The 23,027-nt window shown below is 53.3% G+C and overlaps 1 protein-coding gene across 4 annotated transcripts in view; it reads right to left on the bottom strand.

The window, feature by feature from the left end:
* foxo (forkhead box, sub-group O) overlaps positions 1 to 17,366 on the bottom strand; it is a 180,490-nt gene extending 163,124 nt beyond the window's left edge. For 3 of the 4 annotated variants that reach the window (XR_849770.2, XR_003113799.1, XM_011141308.2), the window contains exon 1: positions 14,843 to 17,363. Coding sequence is in view for 1 of the 4 variants with exons in the window: in XM_011141308.2 (XP_011139610.2) it covers positions 14,843 to 15,352 (510 nt within the window). In the remaining 3 variants the exon portion in view is untranslated. Of the gene's footprint in view, positions 1 to 14,842 lie in introns of all 4 variants that reach the window. The other variant, XR_003113800.1, reaches the window with a different exon arrangement.
* Positions 17,367 to 23,027: the final 5,661 nt, after the last annotated feature.

The raw sequence follows: 23,027 nt of genomic DNA, 5'->3' as shown, positions 1-23,027 counted from the left end.
AGTATAATTATCGTTCCTCTCTCGCGCATGGCAGTTGATAAGAACGGCGGACTCGCGGGGAAGAGTCGTCGCGTATTTCGCACGTGCGAATTTTCACGACGAATTATACCGATGTGCCGCGGAGGGGAAATGTTTTCCTTTGTTTAAATACATTGCTAATTACACATTGCTGGTCGCGGCAAGAAGCGACGAATCCTTGCCGGAAAAGTGCCCGCTTCGCCTCCGAAAAAAAGAAAAAATAAAAAGAAAAGAAAGAAAAAAAAGAAATTCGAGAAAATCTGAAAGATACACACGCGTCGCTTCTTTGCGAAGCGACTGGCGGCGCAGCGCAGCGCGTTTGGATCGATCAATAACATTCTTCGCGCGTCGTAATTCCCCGCATATCTCACGCGCCGAGTGTTTCATTAGTCGGAGCCTTTATTCGCCATGGTTATCCGAAGCTTGGCCTTTCGGGATCAGCCATGATGACATGACCCCGCGCTGAACTCGCGGGGGTTAGCCGTCACAGATTATACTCGCGCATACTCGCGCGTCGGAGCGATAACCCTCGTCTGGTGCATTGTGTGCCGGGACGCCATAGAGACGACGGCTTTGTCGAATTACAGAAGTGTGAATAGCGGCCGTTTAACATAATAACAATCGAATCCTTGCGCGATACGTAAACATACCGTAGGGACACCGCCCGCTACCGGAGGAAACGCGCCCGCAAAGGTGTGACGAGATTCCGACGGCGATTAGAGCGCGTGTTTTTCTTAAACGCGCCGGGTAGGCGCGAGAGTTAACGCGAGTGGCCCCGATTGCAGTTACGCGGCTCCGCGGCCCCGAGGAAGTCCCTTCGCAGCGCCATCCGGGGAGGTTTTAGCCGATAGGAGTCCGGCATAACCCCAGGCCCTTCCCCGAGGGTCTGGAGTATCCATGATGGATTTCCTCCTCGTCAAAAGAAAAAAAAGAAAAAAAAGAGTTAACGCGAGTGCCATATACTACTGTGATCAAAAAGTATCCGAACTTTATTTTTAAACATCAAAATTACCATCCACTCGTCAAAATTCTTATAGTCTCCTTCAAAGTAGTCCCCATTGCTTGCAACGCACATATGCCAGCGTTTGATCCAGTCCTGGAAACATCGCTCACACGCGGCAGACGGTATGGCCTTTAATTCATGCAACGATTTTTCTTTGATGTCCTCAATCGATTCGAAACGCGAAGTTCGCGAAGTGGTTTTTTTCAATAGGGGGAACAGGAAAAAGTCGCAGGGAGCCATGTCTGGTGAATATGATGCTTGCGGAGCGACATTCGTTGAGTTTTTTGTCAGAAATTCACGCACAAGTGTCGAAGTATGCGATGATGCGTTGTGATGCAAAATCCACGAGTTGTTTTCCCACAATTCCGGTCATTTCTTACGGACTGTGTGCTGGCACGATCCAAATGATATTCCAACGTCATCTGCTATCTCTCGCACAGTCAATCGACAATTTTGGCGCCCCAATTCTTTCACTTTCTCAATGTGAGCGTTATCCGTTGACGTTGATGATCTTCCATAAAATGGTTTTCGACAAACAATTATCGCCATAAGCTTTTTGCAACATTTTGAATGCGTTTGTTGTGAACGAAATTTCGTTCGCGACACAAAATTTCAAACAAATTCTTTGCTCCATATTTTTCGACATCGTAAAAATCGCCGTGCGCAACAATCTTCACTGACACAAACAACTGCCACTTTCAAACGGCTTGAAGGAACGCCATGATTTTTTCACCAAATGTGAAGGACATGTACAGTCTGTAAAGTAAGAGCGTGCACGGGTTAATGTGTAGAAAAATTATTTATTTTTAATGATTTTTAAGTACATGGATTTGTTGTACTCCATGAGAAGAAAAATGCTTTTTACCATTAATAATGAGTCCAATCACCACCGGCATTGATAATTGCCTGGCATCTCCGAGGCATACTTTCCACTAAGTTGACTGCGTATTCGTTCGGTAAAGACCTCCGAATGAGACGAATTTGTCGTGTCAGCTGCTTCAAAGTGCACACTCTTTTTCCTCGAAGCTTGTGCTTGAGATATGCCCACACATTTTCAATGGGATTTGCATCTGGCGACTGCGATGGCCAATCAAGTGTGACGATGCCAGACTGCTCTTTCCACTCGGTGCAAAGCTTGCTCCGGTGTTTTGGCTCGTTGTCTTCCTGTAAGATCCAGTCCTCGTTCTTTCTTTTATGAAGCATCGTTCAGCAGTCGGCAACAAACACTTTTCATAAATTTTAAGCATTTTCACAATTCTTTTTTCCATATTCGGCGTCACTTTGCCTATCGAGCGCCACGTTCTGGCAAAGTCATCGACATTTTTGATCTTCTTGTATTGCTGAACCCACTTAGCGACGAACGATTTTGACTTTCCCATGTATTTAGTAGCCACTGCATATGACATTTTTGGTCCTTTGGGGTGGGAACAAAGGAACACAGCCTCGTAGCGCGATGCGTATGCGGCACTCATGGCGCATGATTAACGTGTTTCTCAGGTTAGAGTTCGACGCCAACTGAATCTTTTGTGACAAAGCATTCACGACAAAGATTTCATCTATCGGCTCACAAAAAAAGACTAGGACGATATTTTAAGCCAACTGCCATTTATGCCGTGCACGCTCTTACTTTACAGACTGTATACCAACTCAAGAAAGCAAACGCGGATTTGATTCACGGTTTATCCGCGATTTTTAAAAAATAAAATTCGGATACTTTTTGATCACAGTAACAGATCAGTCCACGTTCTTTCGCGCAGAAAGTAGCGCAGAACAGCTCTTCATTGTTTAGATCATCCTACATTTCTTCTCGTGCAAAGAATGACGCAAAGCGCCGGCTCTCCATTTATTTACGCGGACACGGGATGAAAAATTAACGGCGTCACGCACTTACGCGAGACGCCGGTCCCTCCGGAGGAAAAGTGTGCGACGCGTGTTGATCGCGAGTGATCCTCGCGAACGATCATCGTCCTCCTCTCGAAATTCCGCCGCCCTACACTTCGACGTCGCAGGAGAGCGAGCACGCGAGGTGCGACCCACAGGCTTGCGACTGACCGGCGTCTCGATGTCGTACCGGACTCCTTATTTCGACCTGCTAACGTCCATTTATTCAAATGAGACACTCTGTACGCGTGTGCGATTCTTATTGTGACGTCGAATCATGCGCCACTCGCTGCCCGCGGATCCCACTTGCCACGTTCGCGCCAATTCGCGACGCTGCGACTCGCTCGCTGGCTCTCGCGCGCGCGCGCGCGCGCGTGCGTGTGTATCCATTCCGCGAAGCGCAACACACACGTAACGAATGTGCGATACTCATTAGGAGAGTCAAGGGTACGTTACGTGAGGAGTGCGGTTACAGTCCGCGTGTGTCTGGCGCGCGTTACGTCACCGCGCGAGCGCCGATCGGCGCGCATGCAACACGACATACGCATATACTACACGTGCTCTCTCTCTCTCTCTCTCTCTCTCTCTCGCACTCTCGTCGCGTCGTAGGAAAGAGCGCGGAAGCGCCATCGAGACACACACACACACCGAGCGAGACCAGCCGCGTCGATCGGCAGGAGGACGGCGGGACGATTCGCGAGCGATTATGAACATGAAATGTCGAGGACGGATTCACCGTGAAACCCGAGACGGAAGTTCTCTCCATCTCCTCCCAGACCGTCATCATTACGGCCATCCATCATCCGCGGCAACGTCGCGATATCTGGCATTTAAATGACCGGATAACCGAGAACCGAAATATAATTCCGTGGAAGGTCGAACTTGTCGGGGACGACGGAGCGTCGTCGAGCGTCGAGCGTCGAGCGTCGAGCACCGAGTGAACTCGGCTGCACTGCTGAGAGGAAGAACGCGGCCGCTCTCTCGCGAATTTCGGCGGGCACAGGGACTCGCTCGATGCGGAATTCAAATCGCGAGATGCCCGGCGAGTCAGCCGAGAAAATCGCCCCGGGCGAGAAATTCTACGGGGAGAAAGGCGGACGGACGAATGGACCGTCGCGTCGCGTCGTGCGGTGCGGTGTGTCACGCTGTACAGAGAAGGAGCGAATTGAGGAGCGCCGCGCGCTCGGCTATAAAGCGCAGCCGGCATGATTCTGTCGCAATTTACGGCGAGGAAATCGCAGCCTTGCTCCAGGCAAGGTAAATAGAGTGTTGACCACGAGCCCGGAGGACTGACAGCTGACAGAGTGCATTTTGAAAGGAGTAGACGGATACTTTCGGTACGGCGAGTACCCCCGACGCTCTCTACAGGCTGCGTCACAAGTCGCGTGTCCGCTTTCGCGCGCGCGCGCGCGGTCGCAGGTGACCGCGAAATGGTGACGACGAGCCCGACGCTCGTTCGCTCGCTCGCTCGCTCGCTCGCGTTATTCCGTCGTGAAACCCAATCGCCTGATGTTGCGCGTATTCCTCGACATCACCGGCGGAATCCGTCAGTAATTTTGTCAGTTTTATCAGCGACACGCACGCTCTTCGGCACGATTACTGCTCGTTCGTCAGCATGTTATCCCGATTCATCGCTCTCGACGAGGCACGATGCGATTTCGCGCTGCACTTTAAAATGCAGCGCGCAAGAGACTGAGAGAGAGAGACCATGGTTTGCACTTGGCAATTTTCACCCTAATCCCAAATTTAGGCTTCAACGAACTCAAACTCTGAGCCAATAACGAACGAAAAAGCGTTCTCACACCCGGTTGATCTACCCAACCGAATTTCGCGTGTATTTAATTATCGAGGCGCTCTGCGCCCCCCTGAACACAGAGCCTCGGTCGCGACGCGTCACACCGGCAGCGAATTTTTTCTTCCCCGAGAGGGAGGTTCCGTTCGACGACGAGGAGCGGCACGCGCCTTTGACACGTGACTTTTGGCGCATCCTGTATCGCTACGAGGCGTGTGCGGTCTACGCTCTTTCTTCGATTTAATTGCGTGCAACGTAAAACGGAGCCCTGCCTTTAACCTTTCGGAATTGCTATCCTTTTACGACGACCTATTACCGCAATATATCCGGGGGATTATTTATATAGCGCTCATGAGTTAGAACGGCGATGCTCGATCGTCGGGCGGGATCGAAACGCTCGCCGCCGATGCAGAGACCGGCTGTCATAATTCTCTCTATATCACCGACATACAACGGCCGCGAAACAATTAAGGGATCGCCTCTCCTTCGAGAGAAAGCGGCCCACAGCTACGCCTAGCAGATAGCAGAATCAGCAGATATCCGAGAGGCGTAATCGAACACACCTCCCTCGACGTCTAATTCTAATCCTCGACAAGCGTACTTCCACCACCGTCTTCAGAGCGGAACGTCTCGCGGCTCGGTTCCAGTTAACCCTTTCGTTACGGCAAACCCCAGCCATTCCTACCGGTCGGACGGAACGCAGAACGTCCAGTGGCAGATAAACGTGTCGAGAAATTGTGACACATTTTTTTTCCAAAGATCCACGCTCGACAACGGCTGGCTGACAATAGTTGGCCGACGAGCGCTTTGCAGCGGCTCATTATAGTCAGCTTTTGTGCCGAAAGAAAGTGCCCGCGAAAGTGTCCATCTTTGTCAATGTTTGCATAGGATTTATGCGTCGCCTGTCGGAGGACGTGTGTGAGAGCTCTTTGAATGATTAATTCAAGCCAATTTACATGGATGAGACATATTTTAGATATTCATGGGTCTCACTCGCGTGCGCCTGGTGCTGCGACTTCACTCGTCGCGAATTCTTCCGAGTCGGCGTAAAAATTTTCGCGTACGAGCAGCGAGGCCTCTCGTGCGCGCGTGGCGCGCGCGAGAGGCGCAGGACGGAACGTCGAAACGATGCTTTGCGAGAAATTGACGGATGAGGGAATCCGGATGGTAGCTTTTACCGGGCCGGTCGCGGTGGGCCCAAAGTCAGCGGAAGGTGAACGGGGCGAGAAGAGAGGGAGGCGGAAAGCCGTGATCACGAGATGATGATGTCGGCAACGTGGTCGCGTCGCAAGATCGCGCGCGAACACCGAGGCGGTAAGAAGAGAGCGCAGACGGAGAGACAGGTAGATGAAGGAGAACGGAAGAGGCCGGAGAGAGAAACGGAATGAGGCAGAGAGAGAGAGAGAAAGAGAGTTGACCGGGAGAGAATGAGATCGGCAAGATGAAGAGACGCGGCAACGACGCGGCCGGCGCTGCAGCTTCGTGCAAAAATAACGCGCAAAAGCCGCCACCGAGTCTCAACCGAGCGCGTCCGCAACTCGAAATATACACCGTGCGTAAAAGGGGATGCGAGAGGGAACGGCAAGAAGGAATTTGCAGATTGCACAGCGGCCGATCGGTCGTCCGACCAACCGCTCGCCCGGGCGCTCTGAAAATAGGAGAAGGGTCCTCTGCGCGAGTTCTCCCTTGGGGAATTAAAAAAAGCGTTATCATCTCAAAAACGGCCTGGAGAGAGAGAGAGAGAGAGAGAGAGAGAGAGAGAAAGAAAAAGAAAGAGAAAGGGCGAAGGGAGCAAGGGAGGGCACGAAGTTACCTCGCTCGCGAGCGACGCACGAACGACAAATATTATTTTTCGCTTAGCCGCGAACGAGTCTCGGGCTTCTTTTATTTCGGATCTTAATTGGCCGGAGATGTTTGACACGAGCCGCGGAAAAAGAAAAGGACCGCCGGAATTGAATTCACGCGCGAATCAACTCCCGGCTCGTTGAAAATCTGCGTTCGCAAATTCTGGTTCTCCTCCCTCTCCCCCCAGGCCGCCGGTCCGCTCGCCGCGCCGCGTCGCACTAATCCGGTTACACCCTGTGTAACCGGCGGACGCAGGTCATTTTCGAAACGTGTCGGCCGGGCTGACCGGCCGGCCGGCCGGCCGGGCCGACCGACCGACTGGCCGGCGTGCCGGCGATTCACGCTAATTGCGCCGTTAACCCTCGTTTAATGACCGCGCGCGCGGTAAAACGCGCGCGCTTTTCCGTGGAAAAACTCGGAACCGTGAGTTTCTCGCTCTGTCGATTATGGCACTTTGTGCGGCCGCGATTTTGCCTGATTTACACTTCCGCCGATCTGTTCGTTCGCCGCGCGACGGATATTACTTAGACGTGGCACGCATCTCGAGTCATGCCCGGTGCGGAGCACTTAATGACTACCGTCCGATCGCGTGTGTTTGACATTGGCAAAAAAGAAGGAGAAAGTATATCCTTCTCTGCTCTTTGTTGCCGGTAACGCAACGATCATTGAAAACTTTACACATTTTTACAAGAAGAGACGAGAAGAGAAATACGAGCCTACAATAATGGAGATTTTACGTCTTTTCTTCCGTTTTACCCACAATTCATTTCTCTGAAAGAAATTCTACCAGTTCATTCACTTAATTTAATTGTCAGGTACTGATTATTACGCAGAGAAGGACCAGCGACCAGGCAAGAGGGGAATGAAAGAAGGGGAGTATAACATTATTCAACGAGATTAAATTTTTTAATTACAATGTATCAGATAGTATGTGCGCCGTTCCGTAGGACGATTCGCAATCAATCCGGGCGGTCGGCCGACGGAAATATTAAGAAGCAGCGACGGCTTTTCATTAAGCCCGATGATGTCTCGTTAAAAGTTTATATGGTCGATTACTGGCCTTTATGCCTCGTTTTAATACACTCAATCCGTATCGGGGCCCGTCGTAATCGTCGAATCAAATTGTAGAGCGACTAGCCGGATATATCACCGTTCATACCGTCATTCGTATCTATTTTATGTTACCTAATACCGCTGCTTTATTCCATCACCGCTTGCAATTAATTACCGCTCGTTATAATACCAAATATGTATATATATATATATATATATATATATATATAGATATTCAAATTCCCTAGCGTCGGCAGAACAATTCCGCTATCAATATGGCAGGGATATTGCAAATCTATAAACCTGGTGTTCCATCTGTTAGATAAAAAATTTATTATACGACCGAAGTGTCTGGTAGAATCGACTCAAGCCGCTCAACCTTGCACGAGCAACAGAGCGCTCATTTGCTGGCGCAAAAGACACTGAATTTTTGAAGCCCGAAAGGGATGTTAAGTGTTTTTCTTAAATAATCTCCGTATCTCTCTCTTTTTAACAGTTCCTAGCGATTAATTGGATGCACAGTTTTTCAGAATTAAGTTTCATTACTTTCCTCGAAACTCTTCGAAAAATTCGCGACAACGAGAAACGGCTGCGGACGTCTACCATCTTACTCTCCTTACTTGTACTTTATTCGACGAGATCACCGCGTCATCGTGCGTTCGCGATAACGCGCCACATTCGCGTTTCGTGTCGACGATGCTTATCGCGCTAATCGAAACATCCACGTCAGACTGGCAAGATAACCGGCGCGCGAGATGCTGCCGTGCGAATACGCGTTCAGAAAAATCGAGATACTCCGAACCCGATGCTCGCCAATAATCAACGACCTCACTCGGTAACAATCGCCCAAAGATCACACAACGATGTCCTCCTCCCGCCCCTCCCGCTGAGGAAGATCCGTATTTCTTAAATCGCGACGTCGTCGAGTCTGGATAGCTGGAAATGAACTCGCGGTTCTCGCGAACGCCAAACCGCGATTCTCCTCACCGCGCTCTCGCCAAAGATAATTCGATGATAAAGCTCTCGCGACAGCATGAGGGGCGAGGCGGACCAGGGGCGGGAGGGGGGCCACCGGCGTACCGCGTTCCGATTTCACTGACCGCTGGTGTTCCAGTATCTACGTCGTAACAGCATCGCGACGGATAGCGCGCGAGGGAACGACTGGACGGACAGTTAGTCGAGTTCTATCTTTCTCCCTCACCTTCCCCTCCTCCCTCTCTCTCTCTCTCTCTGTCTCTCTCTCTCTCTCTCTCTCACTCATTCTCGCTCGTAAAAACGCCGGCCGCCTCTGATCGCTGTGGAAAGGATCGCGGCGATCGACGAGCGGCGGCGGAGGGAGGGAGAGCTTTGTAATGACGGGCGCCAACGTTGGTCTCAAAACCAGACGGATGAGTGACCTTTCGCCGGCGGTTTTACGGTTCCCTCGACACCTCTCCCCCCTCCCCGCGCAGTCGCGTTAGAATTCCAAACCTGCGAAGGGGATCGAGCTCTATCCGGCGCCGATAGAGGCTCTAAGGGCTTTTCATATTTCACGGCAACACGAATACCTGCTGCCCGTTCGTTCCCTTCTCTTTCCTCCCCTCCGCTCCGCTTCATTCTCTTCAACACACCTCCTGCTTCGTCTCTCTCTGTCTCTCTCTCTCTCTCTCTCTCTCTCTCTCCCTTCCTCCTTCTTTCTCACGCGACCGTGTAACAACGCGCGATTGCCGCCGTCGTCTTTTGCGCGCGTCAACGAAAATCGTCCACGAGGCCGAATTTCCCTCGGCGCGACGTCGCACGCAGGTGCTCCTCCCGAGCGCGGAAACACGTCTTCGTCGACGGCGACGGAAATCTTACGTATTGTGCGCTCCGTTTCCGTCCACGGCGTCTATATCGACGCGCATGGCCGCGCGTGTAAAGGATAATTCACACCGCGGTGTGCGTGCGAGACGCATCGTTGAGGGCGCATCGGCCGCGTCTCGTGGTCTAATGAAATTTCCTCCTTCCCCTTCGCACACCCTCGGGACGAGTGGGCCGCGACCGCGGGAGCGACACGCAGGGGGAGCAGCAATTATTGTGCTCGTAACGCGTTACGCGGGAATTGCAACAATGCTACAGGCATCACAACTCGGGTAGCAAGAAAGGTCTCGGCGGCGCACGATGAGCGTGTGCACGTTGCCGCGAGGGGGAAAGAGGGAGAGGGGGGCCGCGATAATAAACGAAGAGATATTACGCGGCAGCATCGTTGATTTTCAAGCTCCGCTTCTTCGCGATCTACACCGTTGAGTTCGGCCAACAATCGCTCAATTATCACGCACAAGAGAAAGAAGAAATACCTAACTGCGATTTATACTACTCCCGGTCACGGGATTCAGGGCGAGAGAGGGTGTTGCGCCCGCGCTCGCGCGCGCGCACACACATACACACGCACGCACGCACACACATACACACACGTACTAGCAGGATATGAAAATTCACAGTCACAGCGCGCGCGATTATTCCCGCGGCGGCGATTCCCCCGCCGTCCCCGTGACGTCATAATCGCGAAGGAAGGAGATCGAGGGTCCTCGAGAGCGCCGAACGAAATAAACCGTTAAATGCGCGAGCGCTCGCGAATGCGCGTGCAGGATTCTCTTCCTTCCACGAGTTCCCGGAACGTATCCCTGAACTTTCGTCGAGCGCTTTCGCGTGCACAACCGGTGCATAAATAATGCGCATCGTTCGAGAGAGCGAAACGAGCGACGATTGTGTGCGGCGGCATCGATTTATGCGTGTACTTCGACCCGCGACGTGACGTCGACATCGACGACGACGACGACGACGACGACGACGACGACGACGACGACGACGACTACGACGACTACGACGACGACTACGACGACGACGACGACGACGACGACGACGGCGACGACGACGACGACGACGACGACGACGAAGCGGCTGCGACGATGAGGAAACAGCATGAGGAGGAGAAGAGACGGAGGAGGAGGAGGAGGAGGAGAAGGCATCGCTTGTTCGGCATTGCGTGCGTGCGTGCGTGCGTGTCGTGCGTACGTGGCGTGCGTGCATGCACGGTGCGAACGGGCCTTAAACCCGCGCGCCGTTCTCCCGACTCTGCATTTACGTCGTCGTCGTCGGCAGCACACGCATTCCCGCGCGCGCGGGAAACGCACAGGAGGGCGGAGGAGAGATATACAGATATCTCTCTCTCTCTCTCTCTCTCTCTCTCGTGGACTGCACACACCACGTGACTGCACGCCGTCCTCCTCCGCGCGCGCGACTTGCATCCGCAAGTTCGCAGCTGCTGCTGCGCCACCGCCGCCGCCGTCGACGGCGAGGATTTTTAGCGCGGATTCCTGCCCGCGAGTTTGACGCGTCGGCCTCGCGCGCGATAATTGAGCGGCTCTAAACTGCCGCCGCGCGGACACTTAACTCGCGAATTCTCACGCGCCTATACTCGCTCTCGAGAGGCTTCTCGGCGGGGACGTGAGCGATCGGATGCGAAAATTCTCGTTGGAAATTCTGCCGAAGCGGCAGTGGAAATCCCCAGGTAGCACGAGACATCCCGAACGCGTTCAAAACGCCTGGAGGGTGTCCTCCGGAACGTCCTGAGAGCGCATCCTGAGAACGACCTCAGGATGTTTCGCGCTAGCGAAGGGAAATATTGTCGCTCCAGATCGAAGGGTTGGATTTTCGACTCGCCCTCGCAGGGTGAATTATCGATATCATACGCGAATGTCTCAGCATTAATTGAATCAAATCTTCATTTTTGAGACGATGGACCGTTGCGAATTCGCTCGGCCAATCACGACGGAAAATATTCAACCGACTCGGAGCGGAGAATTCGCTCCGCTCCGTTCCGTGGAAAGTCATTCGAATTCAATGACTCTAAGGCCGCTGTACTTGTCGAGTGGAATTTCACTCGGAAAAACTTGGAGAGCTCGAACCGAGGAAGTTCGCAGAGGGCAAGGATGTTTCTCCGCCGCGTGAAGCGAGTCGAGCGGCGCGACAAAGTTCACGTGCGCGCACGGTAGGATCCTCGAGAAACGAGCGCCGAGCTAAGCGAGTCTCGCGCAGGCACAAGAAGTACTTTTCCATGTGTAATGAATTTTTTTTCTCGGCGCGGCCCACGTCAAGCGCGACACAAAGTAGGTGAAGCGCGAGAGCGCGCACGCGTGTGACCGTGTGGAAAAAATATTAATCATTGCGCGAGCGAGCGAGCGAGCGAGCGAGCGAGCGCACGCGACGGCCGTGATCCTTGGAGCGGCTAAATATCACGAGCGCGCCTCGTTTGAATGAAAAAATATTAGCCCGATGGAAGCCCGCCGGCCATGTGGACGTTAGAAACTGCACACGGTGCACACACACACGGCGGCGCACAGTCATTGAGTGGCGAAGAGTGTCGTTTCTCTTGTGAGAAACGACGTAGGTGCCAAAATCAACAAAGCTCGGAAGAACGAGGCGGGACGCAGCGTCTTTCAACGCCGTTCGAAATGAATTATTTTTTTGCCGACGTCCCGAAGTGTCGTTTCGTGCTACAAAGTGAAGAGAGACAGACAGAGACAGAGAGAGAGAGAGAGAGAGAGAGAGGGGGGGAGGAAGGGAGGGACGCTTAACGATGCGGAGAAATATTCACACCGGTTACGCGCGCACGCGCCAGCTGCGAGTTTCCGAGATCGAGTTACTTCGAATTCGGCGGTCAATTAGCAGGCTATCGCGTTGTAACGAAACGCGCGAACGAGATATCCGCGCAAATACGCCACGTCGAGTTCCCTCTTGCCCTCTCTCTCTCTCTCTCTCTCTCTCTCTCTCTCTCTCTCTCTCTCTCTCTCTCTCTCTTGGCACGACCGAAAGCGAACGAGAGAGGGAGGGGAGGGGAGGGGGGGAGAGAGTGCTTTATAATTATAAACACTATAATGCGTTATTAACGTTTTAATTATGCGTGTTGCGCGCTTAAATAGTCTGGCGTAAACACGCATTTGCAGTTCTAACGTTTCGCTACGGTCGCGGTATATATATATATTTGCGTTACATTCATTTAATTTCATTAAGAGATCAGCTGCGGCGTTTTGCAACTTGTTTAATCGGTGACTAGTGATTAGCGCGCGACTCATGGGGGCCCGCCCGAAATCCCGCATTAATCCCGTCGAAAGGCGCGATCGATCGATCGATCGATCGATCGCTCCTTTCGACGCGTCATTACTTTTGCCGCGATGCTTATCTCGGGTGATTATACCGCGATGAACATGTAACGTCTGTAATTTTTAAACTTACGGCGCGTGCACGCGAAATATGCAAATAGAGGCTCGCTCGCGCAGAATATAAAAGATAAACGCTCGATACATTATCGTCTCTTTTATCGGCGAGATAAGCGTATCGGAATTGACGATAAGTCGCATAATTCCAAACTATTCGAGAGATATCGGTCGTAACTATTAATTAAAAGAAGTGTGAAACACTGAGAACGCAGAATTGAAAAATATCTAGGCAATTACGAGAAAAACGAGCAATCTGAAGAGTCTGCGTCATTCGAGAAACAACTCAAACGCACGTCGCTTCTCACCTTAGTAATCAAGCCAATAATCCCCATCAAGCTGAAGTTGGAGGATCGAGGAGGGACAGAATAAATTCGAAAAATTCTCGCGCAAAATCTCGTCGCTGCCGCAGAATCTCACCTTTCCACGAGCCGAGAACTCCGCGTTTTGCGCGCAAGAGTCTCGGGCAGAAAAACGAGAAGAAAAATACGCGGTTCGCGAGGATGATAATGAACGGACTGATAGATAGCGAGAAATGTAGATTTCGGTCGATTCGAATCGACGGGACGATTCCCGCGCAAGCGCGCGCCAACGAGCCTGCGGAAAGGACTCTAAAGCGAGAAGCACACACACACACATTTTTGCATAACGGCATAATACACAACACATAAGAAAATGAACCAATCGGAGTCTTTCATTTCGAGCGTGGCGATAGAAATGAGGATTTTAATTGCTTAATTTCTTCGCGCATTGTGTATTATGCAAGAGTGTGTGCTTCCCGCTTAACAGGCCTACAAAATGAGCCGATAGTCGCAAGACACAAGCAAATTGACCAACTACAGTCGATAATTTTTCGGACCGTCAACTGTGGTTGGTCAACTTGCTTCCGTCTTACGGTTAATCGCGGCTTATTGCAGAAGGCCCGTGATATAAATAAATTCGAGAGAACCGCTTCTCGGAGGCTCGGATGTCCGAATCGCGCAGCGGAGGTTCGCCGTATCGCGCGGACTGTCCCACCGCTGCGAATCGTGCGGTTGCAATATAAATGTGCAACGTGAATCATCAGAAATGTCGTTACGTACGCGCGAATTCCTGCCGGATGAGTTCCCGCTTCTAACCTTTGCGCCGTCGCGTGTCACGATTGTTTCCATATGAAAAGGAAGTCTTTATTCTACTACGAATGTAACTCCGAGCGCGACTCCCGGGCGACACTCGCATTCATGCTGCCACGCGCGCCTAAGACAGCCGCAGGTCGAGACGCAACCGGGCCGATAAAATCGCGCGATTTTTGCGCCGAGCGACACTCCGAAACTCTCGGCGGCCACGTTTCCTCTCCCTCTCTCTCTCTCTCTCTCTCTCTCTCTCTCTCAGCGCTGGTCGCGCCGCGCCGCGCCGCGAATCAAATCGCGTTACGCAATCACGTGAACGCGCGGATCTCGCGACGATTCGCGCGTGATGTTAACTAACAAAGGAAGACAAGAGAGAGAGAGAGAGACCGACAAACGCGACAGAGGAAAAGTCGCTTGTTAAAACGGAATTAACACCTGGACGAATTCCAGTTTCCTGCGTCATTCGCCCTGCCGATCTCTCTCATCTCCTCGACGTGCACGTCTCTGCGCGTATCGGAATTTTTTTCTTGGTTTCCGGCATGCGGTGCCATGCGACAGCCGTTTTCCACTGTGGCGCCTCTCATCGCCGAGGCGCGTCGTTGGCGGCGCTTCGTGCGAGGCGCTTCGGTCTCTGGAGAACGCGGCAAAAAGATCGCGAGAGATCTGCAACGCGGGGGAGCGCGCGACAGCGTCAAGTGACATTACGTATCGCGCGCGTCGCCCGCGAATCCTGCGCGACGGGCCGAAAGAGTTAAATTAGACTTTGGCAAGCCGAGTGAGACGAGTCGCCGGCGAGTTGCGGCAACTCCGCAAATGCGAACGCCAGCGAGGCGAGCGCGTTCGCGAGCGCGCATCTGGCCACGCGGACGCGATCGGTAGTATCTCAGAGAGTCAAGATGTCTCTTACCTTCCAGCCGGCGCTGCTGTTGTTGTCACCCTTGTCCTTGAAGTAGGGCACGTTCGTCACCATCCAGTCGTAGATTTGCGACAGGGTGAGCCGTTGATCGGGCGCGCTGGTGATCGCCTGGGTGATGAGGTCGGCGTAGCTCAGGTTACCCCAGGCGTTCCTTCGGGATGAATTCTTCTTCACCGGCAGGAGACCACCCTGAGCCAGTTGAGTCTGATGGGGTGGTGTGCCGCCTTCGGCACCCTCCTTGGCGGCCGGTGCGTTGCCTTCCACGTATTCTTCGGGTCTCGGCAACGGCCATGTGTTGGATCTCGCGCGAGTCTGCGGCTCGAAGCCGGTCTCCAGGTCCGGCGAGTTGGAGAACTCGAAGGAGACTCCCTTCTTCTGTTGCTGCTGTTGTTGCTGTTGCTGTTGCTGCTGCTGCTGCTGCTGTTGCTGTTGTTGCTGCTGCTGCTGCTGCAGCGACGGGATCAGCGAACCCGAGGCCGAGACCGGCACCGAATCCATCATGCTTCCCGCGTCGCTCCGCGAACTTGAGGTTCGCGATCGAACCGAGATGCGCGAGGAACCCGCGGTGAAGCGATGACGCCCCGTCTACGATCGGCAACGACGAGAAGCTGGTTGCGCGCGCGCGCGCGCGCGCGCGTGAGAGAGAGGAACGACCCGAGTCACGTTTTCGTCGCGCACTATCACCAGACGCGCTTTCGTGTGCGTCCGTGTGCGTGCGTGTGCACGTGTCTTTTTTTTCTAGTGTATGTGAGTGAATGTGTGAGGGTGTGCGTGTGTGTACGGCTGCGCACGTATGCGTGTAGGCGCGTGTGTACAACGTGTAGATGTGTGTGTGTGTGTGTGTGTGTGTGCGTGTGCGTGTGTGTGTGTACAACGACGGCCTTCGTACGTCCTCGCTGCGAGCGAAGGCTCGCGGTAGCGCTCGTTCGCACCGGCTTCGGAACGACGGCTTCGCACGCGTAATTCGCGTGTAACGCAATGCTTTCTTTCTTTCTTTCTCTCTCTCTCTCTTTCTCTCTCTCTCCTCTCCTTTCTTCTTTTACGTATGTGATATATAAATCTCCCGAGTTCGCTCTTGGCCGACACTGCGGTTTTTTTCAACACATCACCCACCCACCGATCGACCGATCGATCGAGCGCGGACTCGGTCAACGAGATCGACGCGATATCACACGACGATGACAACGACGACGATGACGACGACAGCGACGTCGCGACGCGCGCTTATCGGCGCTCGCAAGAGACCAGCTTGGAGTCGTCGGAGTATCGTCCGAATCGCGCGTACGCTCGCGTGCGGTTGTCGGCGGCGGCGAACTAACTGAGGATTCTGCCCGGCGCCGTTCTGCGTGCCGAAAGAGCGCGAGGGCTAGAGTGAGACGGTCGGAGAAGGCGAACGAGAGGCGGCCGATACGGCGAAGAGGAGGCGGAGGAACAGATAGATGGTACAAGAAAGAGAGATAGGTGAGAGGAAGGGGAACAGAGAGAGAGAGAGAGAGGGGGGAGGGGGAGAAAAAGAGAGAGAGAGAGAGAGAATGAGACGAGGTTGAAGCGCGAGGCGGCGTAACGAAACAGAGAGAGACGGAAGAGTGTACCAAAGAGAGATAGAGATAGAGATAGATAGAGAGAGAGGAGAGAGAGAGGGAAAGAGAGAAAGAGGAAGGGAAGGAGAGAGGAGAGAGGGAGCGAGAGACGGACAGGCGCTCGACGGCGGAGAGAGGGAGCAGACCACGTGGTCAAACTCAGTGTTTACAAGCCGTGCCGTCGGGGTCACGTGGCCATGTTTTGATAGGCACTTGGCCCGCTGCGCGAATGGATCTACGCGCTCGTCGTGACGTCGCGGCGAAATTTGCGCGGCGAAGAATCCTGTTGGTCGGCGACGGTGGCTGCGCGATTTTCGGCGTCGGCGACCGATGCCGCGCGAGCGACGATCGCCGCACTGACCTCTGCTGCCCTGGTTGCCCTCGGGAGACCGTACCCCCTGGTATCTCTCATCGATAAGACGGTATCCTCGTCGCCGGCGAGCTGTCGCTTCGCGTGTATCGCCGCGATCCTTCGATCGTTTCGCGCCGCTTGACTCGCCCGCGAACGGAGCTTCCTCGGACACGTCGGCACAGAGTAGTCTCAGTCTCACCTGCTCTCCTCCTCGTCTTTTCTTCGTCTCGCGGCCGAGCAAGCGCGGGACAAGAGGAAGCGCAGAACGAGCGCGTACGAGAGACTCGCGCGGAGAGAGCTCGCGGGAAGAAGGATCTTTTGCGAATTGTCACACAGGAGTCACGGCGGAATCGCGCGCTTCGCGACTGTTGCGAACAGCGAACTCTCGGACTTGACAACAGCCGGGAGCGGGAGAAAGAATAGTAGATACCTAGTAGCTACGTGAGACTCGCCGGCAAGGCAGCGCGGCACATACTGACGGATTTCTCCGGCCGGCCCTCGGAGCAGACCGACCGACCGAGCGGAGCCGAAGCCACGAGAGGCGAATTCGCGGCGCCTGCTGTCGCGCCGAAGCGCGACGAGCGCAACCGACCGCCGCCGGCGGCGTGACACAAAGAGTGCGAGGGAGCACGGAGCTGGCCGAGAGAGGGAGCGAGAGAGAAACACAGAAGGAGAGCGCGGGGGAGAAAAAGACAGAGGCACCGACTGCACTCTCGGAGCGCGGGAGGAGGACGCACAGAGTGCATCGGAGGGTCCGGAGTGGCGTAGCTAGTGGGTGGCTCAGCGACGTAGTGAGGGAAAGGAGACCGCGTGGGGGGAGCGAACGAGCGAAAAGTGGGGGAGAAAAAGAGAGGGCCATCGACGGTGGGTGCGCGCGCGCGCGCGCGCGCTCGAGAGAGAGAGAGAGAGAGAGAGAGGGCCATAAATTGCAACTTTGTGCAACGGCGGAGGGAGCGCGAGGGAGAGGCGAGAGAGAGTGTGAGAGAGAGAGAGAGAGAGAGAGAGAGAGAGAGAGAGAGAGAGAGAGAGAGAGAGAGAGCGAGAGCGGGAGAACGAGAAGCGCGCGCGAAGGAAAAAGGGAGTCGACGAAGGAGGACGAGAGACGGCGAGAGACCACGAGGCACGACGAGGAGGCCGAAGAGAAAGAGGAGGAGATGCTGGAGGTGGAGGAAGAGGACGAGGGAACGCGAGAAGGAGGGAGACGGAGAGTGCAGCGTGCTCGCCGGATCTAACGGGTGGGCGGGGAAAGGGGTATATACGCTGTGCCCCCAGGGTTAGGCACCGCATCGCGCGCAGAATAGAGCCTCACGATTGCCATTCGATTCTCCGAAAATCGATCGTGTTTTCTGTTTGTTTCCTTTTTTTCTAATTCTAATGCAAAACAGTCGACTGTCCGATGCGAGATTGTTTCAATAAACGCTCGCTCGATTCTTCGAAGGTTTACTTTCTCCCTTTGAGAAGACCGTCGCTGCCGACGATTATCGTCGGTGAGCGAATCGATACGATCGAGACGATAAAGATGCGGGAATTGTTTGCGAAAAATATACATTGTTATATATTTATAAAAATATATATGTTTATACAATAAGAATAATATATGCGAGTATTTCTCGACAATTTCTTTTGTCCTCCTCGCCCTTCCTCTACAAACTTGCTTCTCTTGTATCGCTCAAGTCGAGCCGCCGCCGCGTACCGACCGCACGATTCTTCCTGTTGAAATTTGCGGCACCCCTTTCGCGGCACTTTTTCATGCATCGCGCCGTAACTTGTAGAATCCGAGAGAAGATTCTCAACGGCCGATCGAAATAACTCGGCTGTTGTTTTCGGCCCGCGTACCCCTATCGGATGTGCCGGGCGCCCTCCCGAAAGAGAAGGTTCTTCGCCGCGGTTCAACATTCCGGACTTCGTTCGGCCGCGCATTGTTGCATCGCGCGAATTCCTCGTAATCGAAATATCGCGGGCGAAAAAGATGGCTGCTACCCGGCCGTCTGTCGCACTTTTAGACGCGAGCGCTGCGGCTTCGCGGTCGCAGAAATATCTCTCCCCGCGTTTGCTTCGACATCACGCGCGAAAATATCCGAGAAAAAGGGGGCGCGCCTCGAAATGGCCTCGAAAGTACAAGACTTTCTCGCCCGAATTAGACATTAACAAAGAGCCGTCGCAAGCGAATTAGTCTTAGAACTAAGAATCACTCACCACATGCGTCGCCGCCGATCGAGATCCTGGCTAGATCTCCATGAAATTCGGGGCCATCTCCCGCCGCGCGGAGTCCTGCAACATGAAGAGGAAATCTGAAATGTATTTCCCGTCCCGCGAGAATTCTCTCCGTTTTAAAACGAAGTAGATGCAAACGCGATCCTACGGGGAAGACACGCGAGTAGCAGATAACCGCCGCTTTTTCCGAACCCGTTCGCGATTACTTTCGACGCGTTTTACACGAGTTCCCCCGCCCCGCGAGAAGCAGTAGTCGCTGTTTGCTCGCGCGAACGTCAGAGTAATGTCGATTAAATGCACTCTCTCTCTCTCTCTCTCTCTCTCTCTCTCGTCCACATCACAACACATTCTTACGTGGGTCTTGGCGATCTTATTATACGTCGATTCGCAATGTTGTTAGGCCGAATAACTCGAGCCGAGCGCGCGCGCGCGACCACCATAGGTATCCCCTGTCCTTCAATTCGGCCGTTGTCCGAGGTTTGTTGTTGACGTAAACCCCCGGCCGGATTTGTCCCCGCATAAAAAGAAGTCGGGTGTAGAAAGGGCAGGCAACCCGGCGATTGCAACCCGGTGAAAAAAAGACACGACTTGGTGGCCAAACAACGTGCGCCCTGTGTGGGCAGTTAAGGCGACTCCGGGCTAACTTAAGGGTACCGTCAACAGCGTAATTATGCACCTGAAGCCTTCGATTGTCCGGCCGGATATCACCGGCCACATTGCTCAATGTTGTTTGCCCGCGCATGAGCTAAAAACAGAATGCCGTAACGCACCGGCCGTGTACGCGCGACGGCAGGAACACGCGGCTCCGCGGCTAAATATAGAAGACGGATGGATCCCTTAAGGACTACCCGATCGAGTAACCGCGCGGACAATTCCAGCCGCTATACTACACCGTCGGAGATACCTCGCCGTATCGCGTGAGTCACACGTGGGCGCCACGATGGAGGCGCGTTCTTTCGTGATTCTCTTTCAGGACTCTCTCTCCCTCTCTCTCTCTCTCTCTCTCTCTCTCTCCCTCTCTCTCTCTCTCTCCCTCTCTCTCTCTGTCCTTTGTGCCACTCGGTCGCAAAATGCGACCTCTTCGGCTCGTAAAGTAACTTGAAGACGAACGCGGTCGTGCTCGAGGTCAAGGTCATGATAAATTTTTATAACCCTCCGCTTTTCCGATAATGGGAACAAAGGACGAGACGGTTATCGACGAGGTGCAACGCCGACGGGCTGGGCCGACGGAAACTCCAGTGACTCGAGTGAATGATCGGTGCGTATGATTAAGACCACTGACGGCGGACTTGAGGAACTTTGTGTAGTGCGCGCCCGCTGCCGCGGGAGCGATGACTGTCGTCAGCCGATCGATTGTCCGTTCCGATTGTTCGTTAATTGAGTCGACGCGAGGGGACTTTGCAGACTTTCTCCGTTGGATTCTAATTTCGACGGGCGATCCGTCTCCGGATATTAAGCGGCAGACGAGAGAGAGAGAGAGAGAGAGAGAGAGAGAGGGGAGAAAGATCTCTCCGCTGAGTGTGATGGAATCGGAAAGTCGATGGTGACTTTGTATCGATTGTTAATTACGCCGAAACTGTGTGTGCAATCTCGGCTTTCTCCGACAGCTAACGAGCTAACGACACCGCGCCAGCGCGCGTTCCAAAGTGCAACATTTCAGCCGTCTTATCGTCTTTTCCGCGAGATTATGACAACAAGGTGCCCGATTGTCGAGTGAAATAATTATCATACGCATTCAGAGATGGGAATTCAAAGACGACAACTCGAAATATGCTTTCTTATCAACTATGTTGTGCTGAAGCGCACGGTGTGTTTTCGAACATTGATTGGCACGAGGGCGGCATTATTCGATAAAATTGCATCGACAAGTGCAATCGTCGAGTACGTGCAACAACAAGTGCGCAACTGCGAGAGAAACTGCGAAAGAGGCAAAAGGAGTAAGTTGCGGACGGAGACGCGCGCGTTCCTAGCTTTTCACTTCGACTGTACCTTTTCATGGGCTCGATTCGATTCATGCCGATCCCTAGGCATACATCACCCTCGCAAAGAACTGAGATACGTGTCGGATAATAAAGAACTAAGGAACACGGTTTTAGCATCCTTAAGTAGCCCGTGGCCTAATCATTTTCCAGCTCAATCCTGATAAAACCGGGTTGAAAAGGCATGCATATAAAACACACACGCGAGCCGTTTGCTGCGAAAACAACGTAACGCGGGACTTTTGAGTCTTTCCTTTTTCTTCAAGTCGTTGCATCACAGCGCGGCGCATAATCTTATCCTGCCGTAGATTTATCGCTCCGTATCGCGCCGCGACTAGCGTCCCCAGCGTGGCCGATTTTTTCCCGTGAACGCTGAACGAAAGGCGAGCCGCTTTTCTTGCTTAGTTACTCGGCGAACAGGCGGCGAGACCCGCCGCCGCGTGGATGTCGGCGAGCGCTTTTGCCTGAGACGAGCAACACGCACACGCGCACACACGGAGGGGGGGTATCCTCCAAATTTTCAACATCCGTCTCGACCGCCATGGTCACGAGGAACGAAATTCCTCGCGATCCGCCAAGGAAATTAGGGCTGTCGGCGCGTTTTACGGACAATCGCTTCTGCCGAAAGTAGATCCCGGGGCGAGTCATCCCGGGGCGCTAAGCGCGAGACTTTATCGTGTGAAATTGCACATGCGGAGCGAATTAAGGCGAGATGGTGGAGGCCCCTGCGCGCTCTGCCGGTAACCCCTCGCCCATTAAGATCCGGCCGAAAGGTGGAGAGGCGAGGATAAGTTTGGACTATCAATTACAGCAGCCCAATTCCGGAGCTTACTTTACGCGGGATCGAGTCCGGTCGTATTGCGGCGGCTAAATTTGTTACGCTAACGAGCGCCGCGCCGCGCCGCGTCGCGATAGAACTTTCCGTATACCTGGCGCTTATTCTTTCTAACATTCGGCCCGCGGAAACAGACGCGGCGAATCACGACGCGCTCTCGTTCACTGGATCGCCGTCGGCGACGACGATTATCGCGGATTGATTCTCCGCACTTGGCGTGTCTCGCGTTGCTAAGCCGGGGGACGACACAGCGACGCGTGTTTGCCCTACGAGGTTTCTACGCGGACGCACGTGTAATTGGATCGTGCGTGTATCTCTGTTAGCTTGGCGATTAATAAAATGTGAAAAAGTCGCGCGCGAGAGCGGACGAGCGAACGGCTCTTTTCACCAACCGTCTCATCTCTCTCTCTCTCTCTCTCTCTCTCTTTCTCCGTGGGCGTATCGTGACGCCGCGCGCGCCTGTGTGCGCGCCCATTGACGAGTATATCCGGTTTATTCTAAAACAGCACTTCTCGAAAAATGTCCGAATGACATTCGAGTCTTTTTTTCCGTTCTATCGTGTGACGGGATTTTATATTATCAATTTCCGGTACGACACGGATGTCACGGATCTCCGCCGCGCTCTGTGAGGCAAGCAGCCTCGCGTAGTGCGCGACGACGGCAGACGTTGCAGCGGAGCGAGAAATGGCTCGGCCGATCGATAGCTGTCAAACATTAGTCGAGAATTTGTCATACGACGACGTTGGGCTATTACCAGAAAATAATGCAATGCCCACTCGCGTCAAGAGCAATTGTTTTACAATAGCGTTAGAACGGCGACCGGGCGAGATAAACGGCGTTACATTCGAGGATGCAACGTGCCGAAACTTCCGTCGTCGGAACGATAATAAACGATCGGGACAGTCTTTTATATTCATGCAGTCGGAGCATGCGATGCAAAAATGAGTGATTTGGAACGGCTTATAAAAGTTGAATGATAATTCAGGTTACAAATATTGAATATTATATTCCCTACACTCTGCGGTCGCGTAAATACTTAAGTCGCGCTTTTAATCGCGGATTTATCGCCAGCTTCAGGCAGACTTTTGCCGCAAAATTAGATTTTACGATTCAGGTGAGAGAATTCAAAGCTGAAAAGTTAGGGATGGAAGTTTGCGAGATCAGACTCGATGCACTGCCAACTCGATCGAGAATATAAAGACATTTTTATCCTTTC

This window comes from Harpegnathos saltator, unplaced genomic scaffold, assembly GCF_003227715.2.
Source record: "Harpegnathos saltator strain DR-91 unplaced genomic scaffold, Hsal_v8.6 scaffold604, whole genome shotgun sequence".
Taxonomy (NCBI): Eukaryota; Metazoa; Arthropoda; class Insecta; order Hymenoptera; family Formicidae; genus Harpegnathos; species Harpegnathos saltator.
The sequence above is the reverse complement of the archived record's forward strand: the minus strand, read 5'-3'. Positions and strand labels throughout refer to the sequence as shown.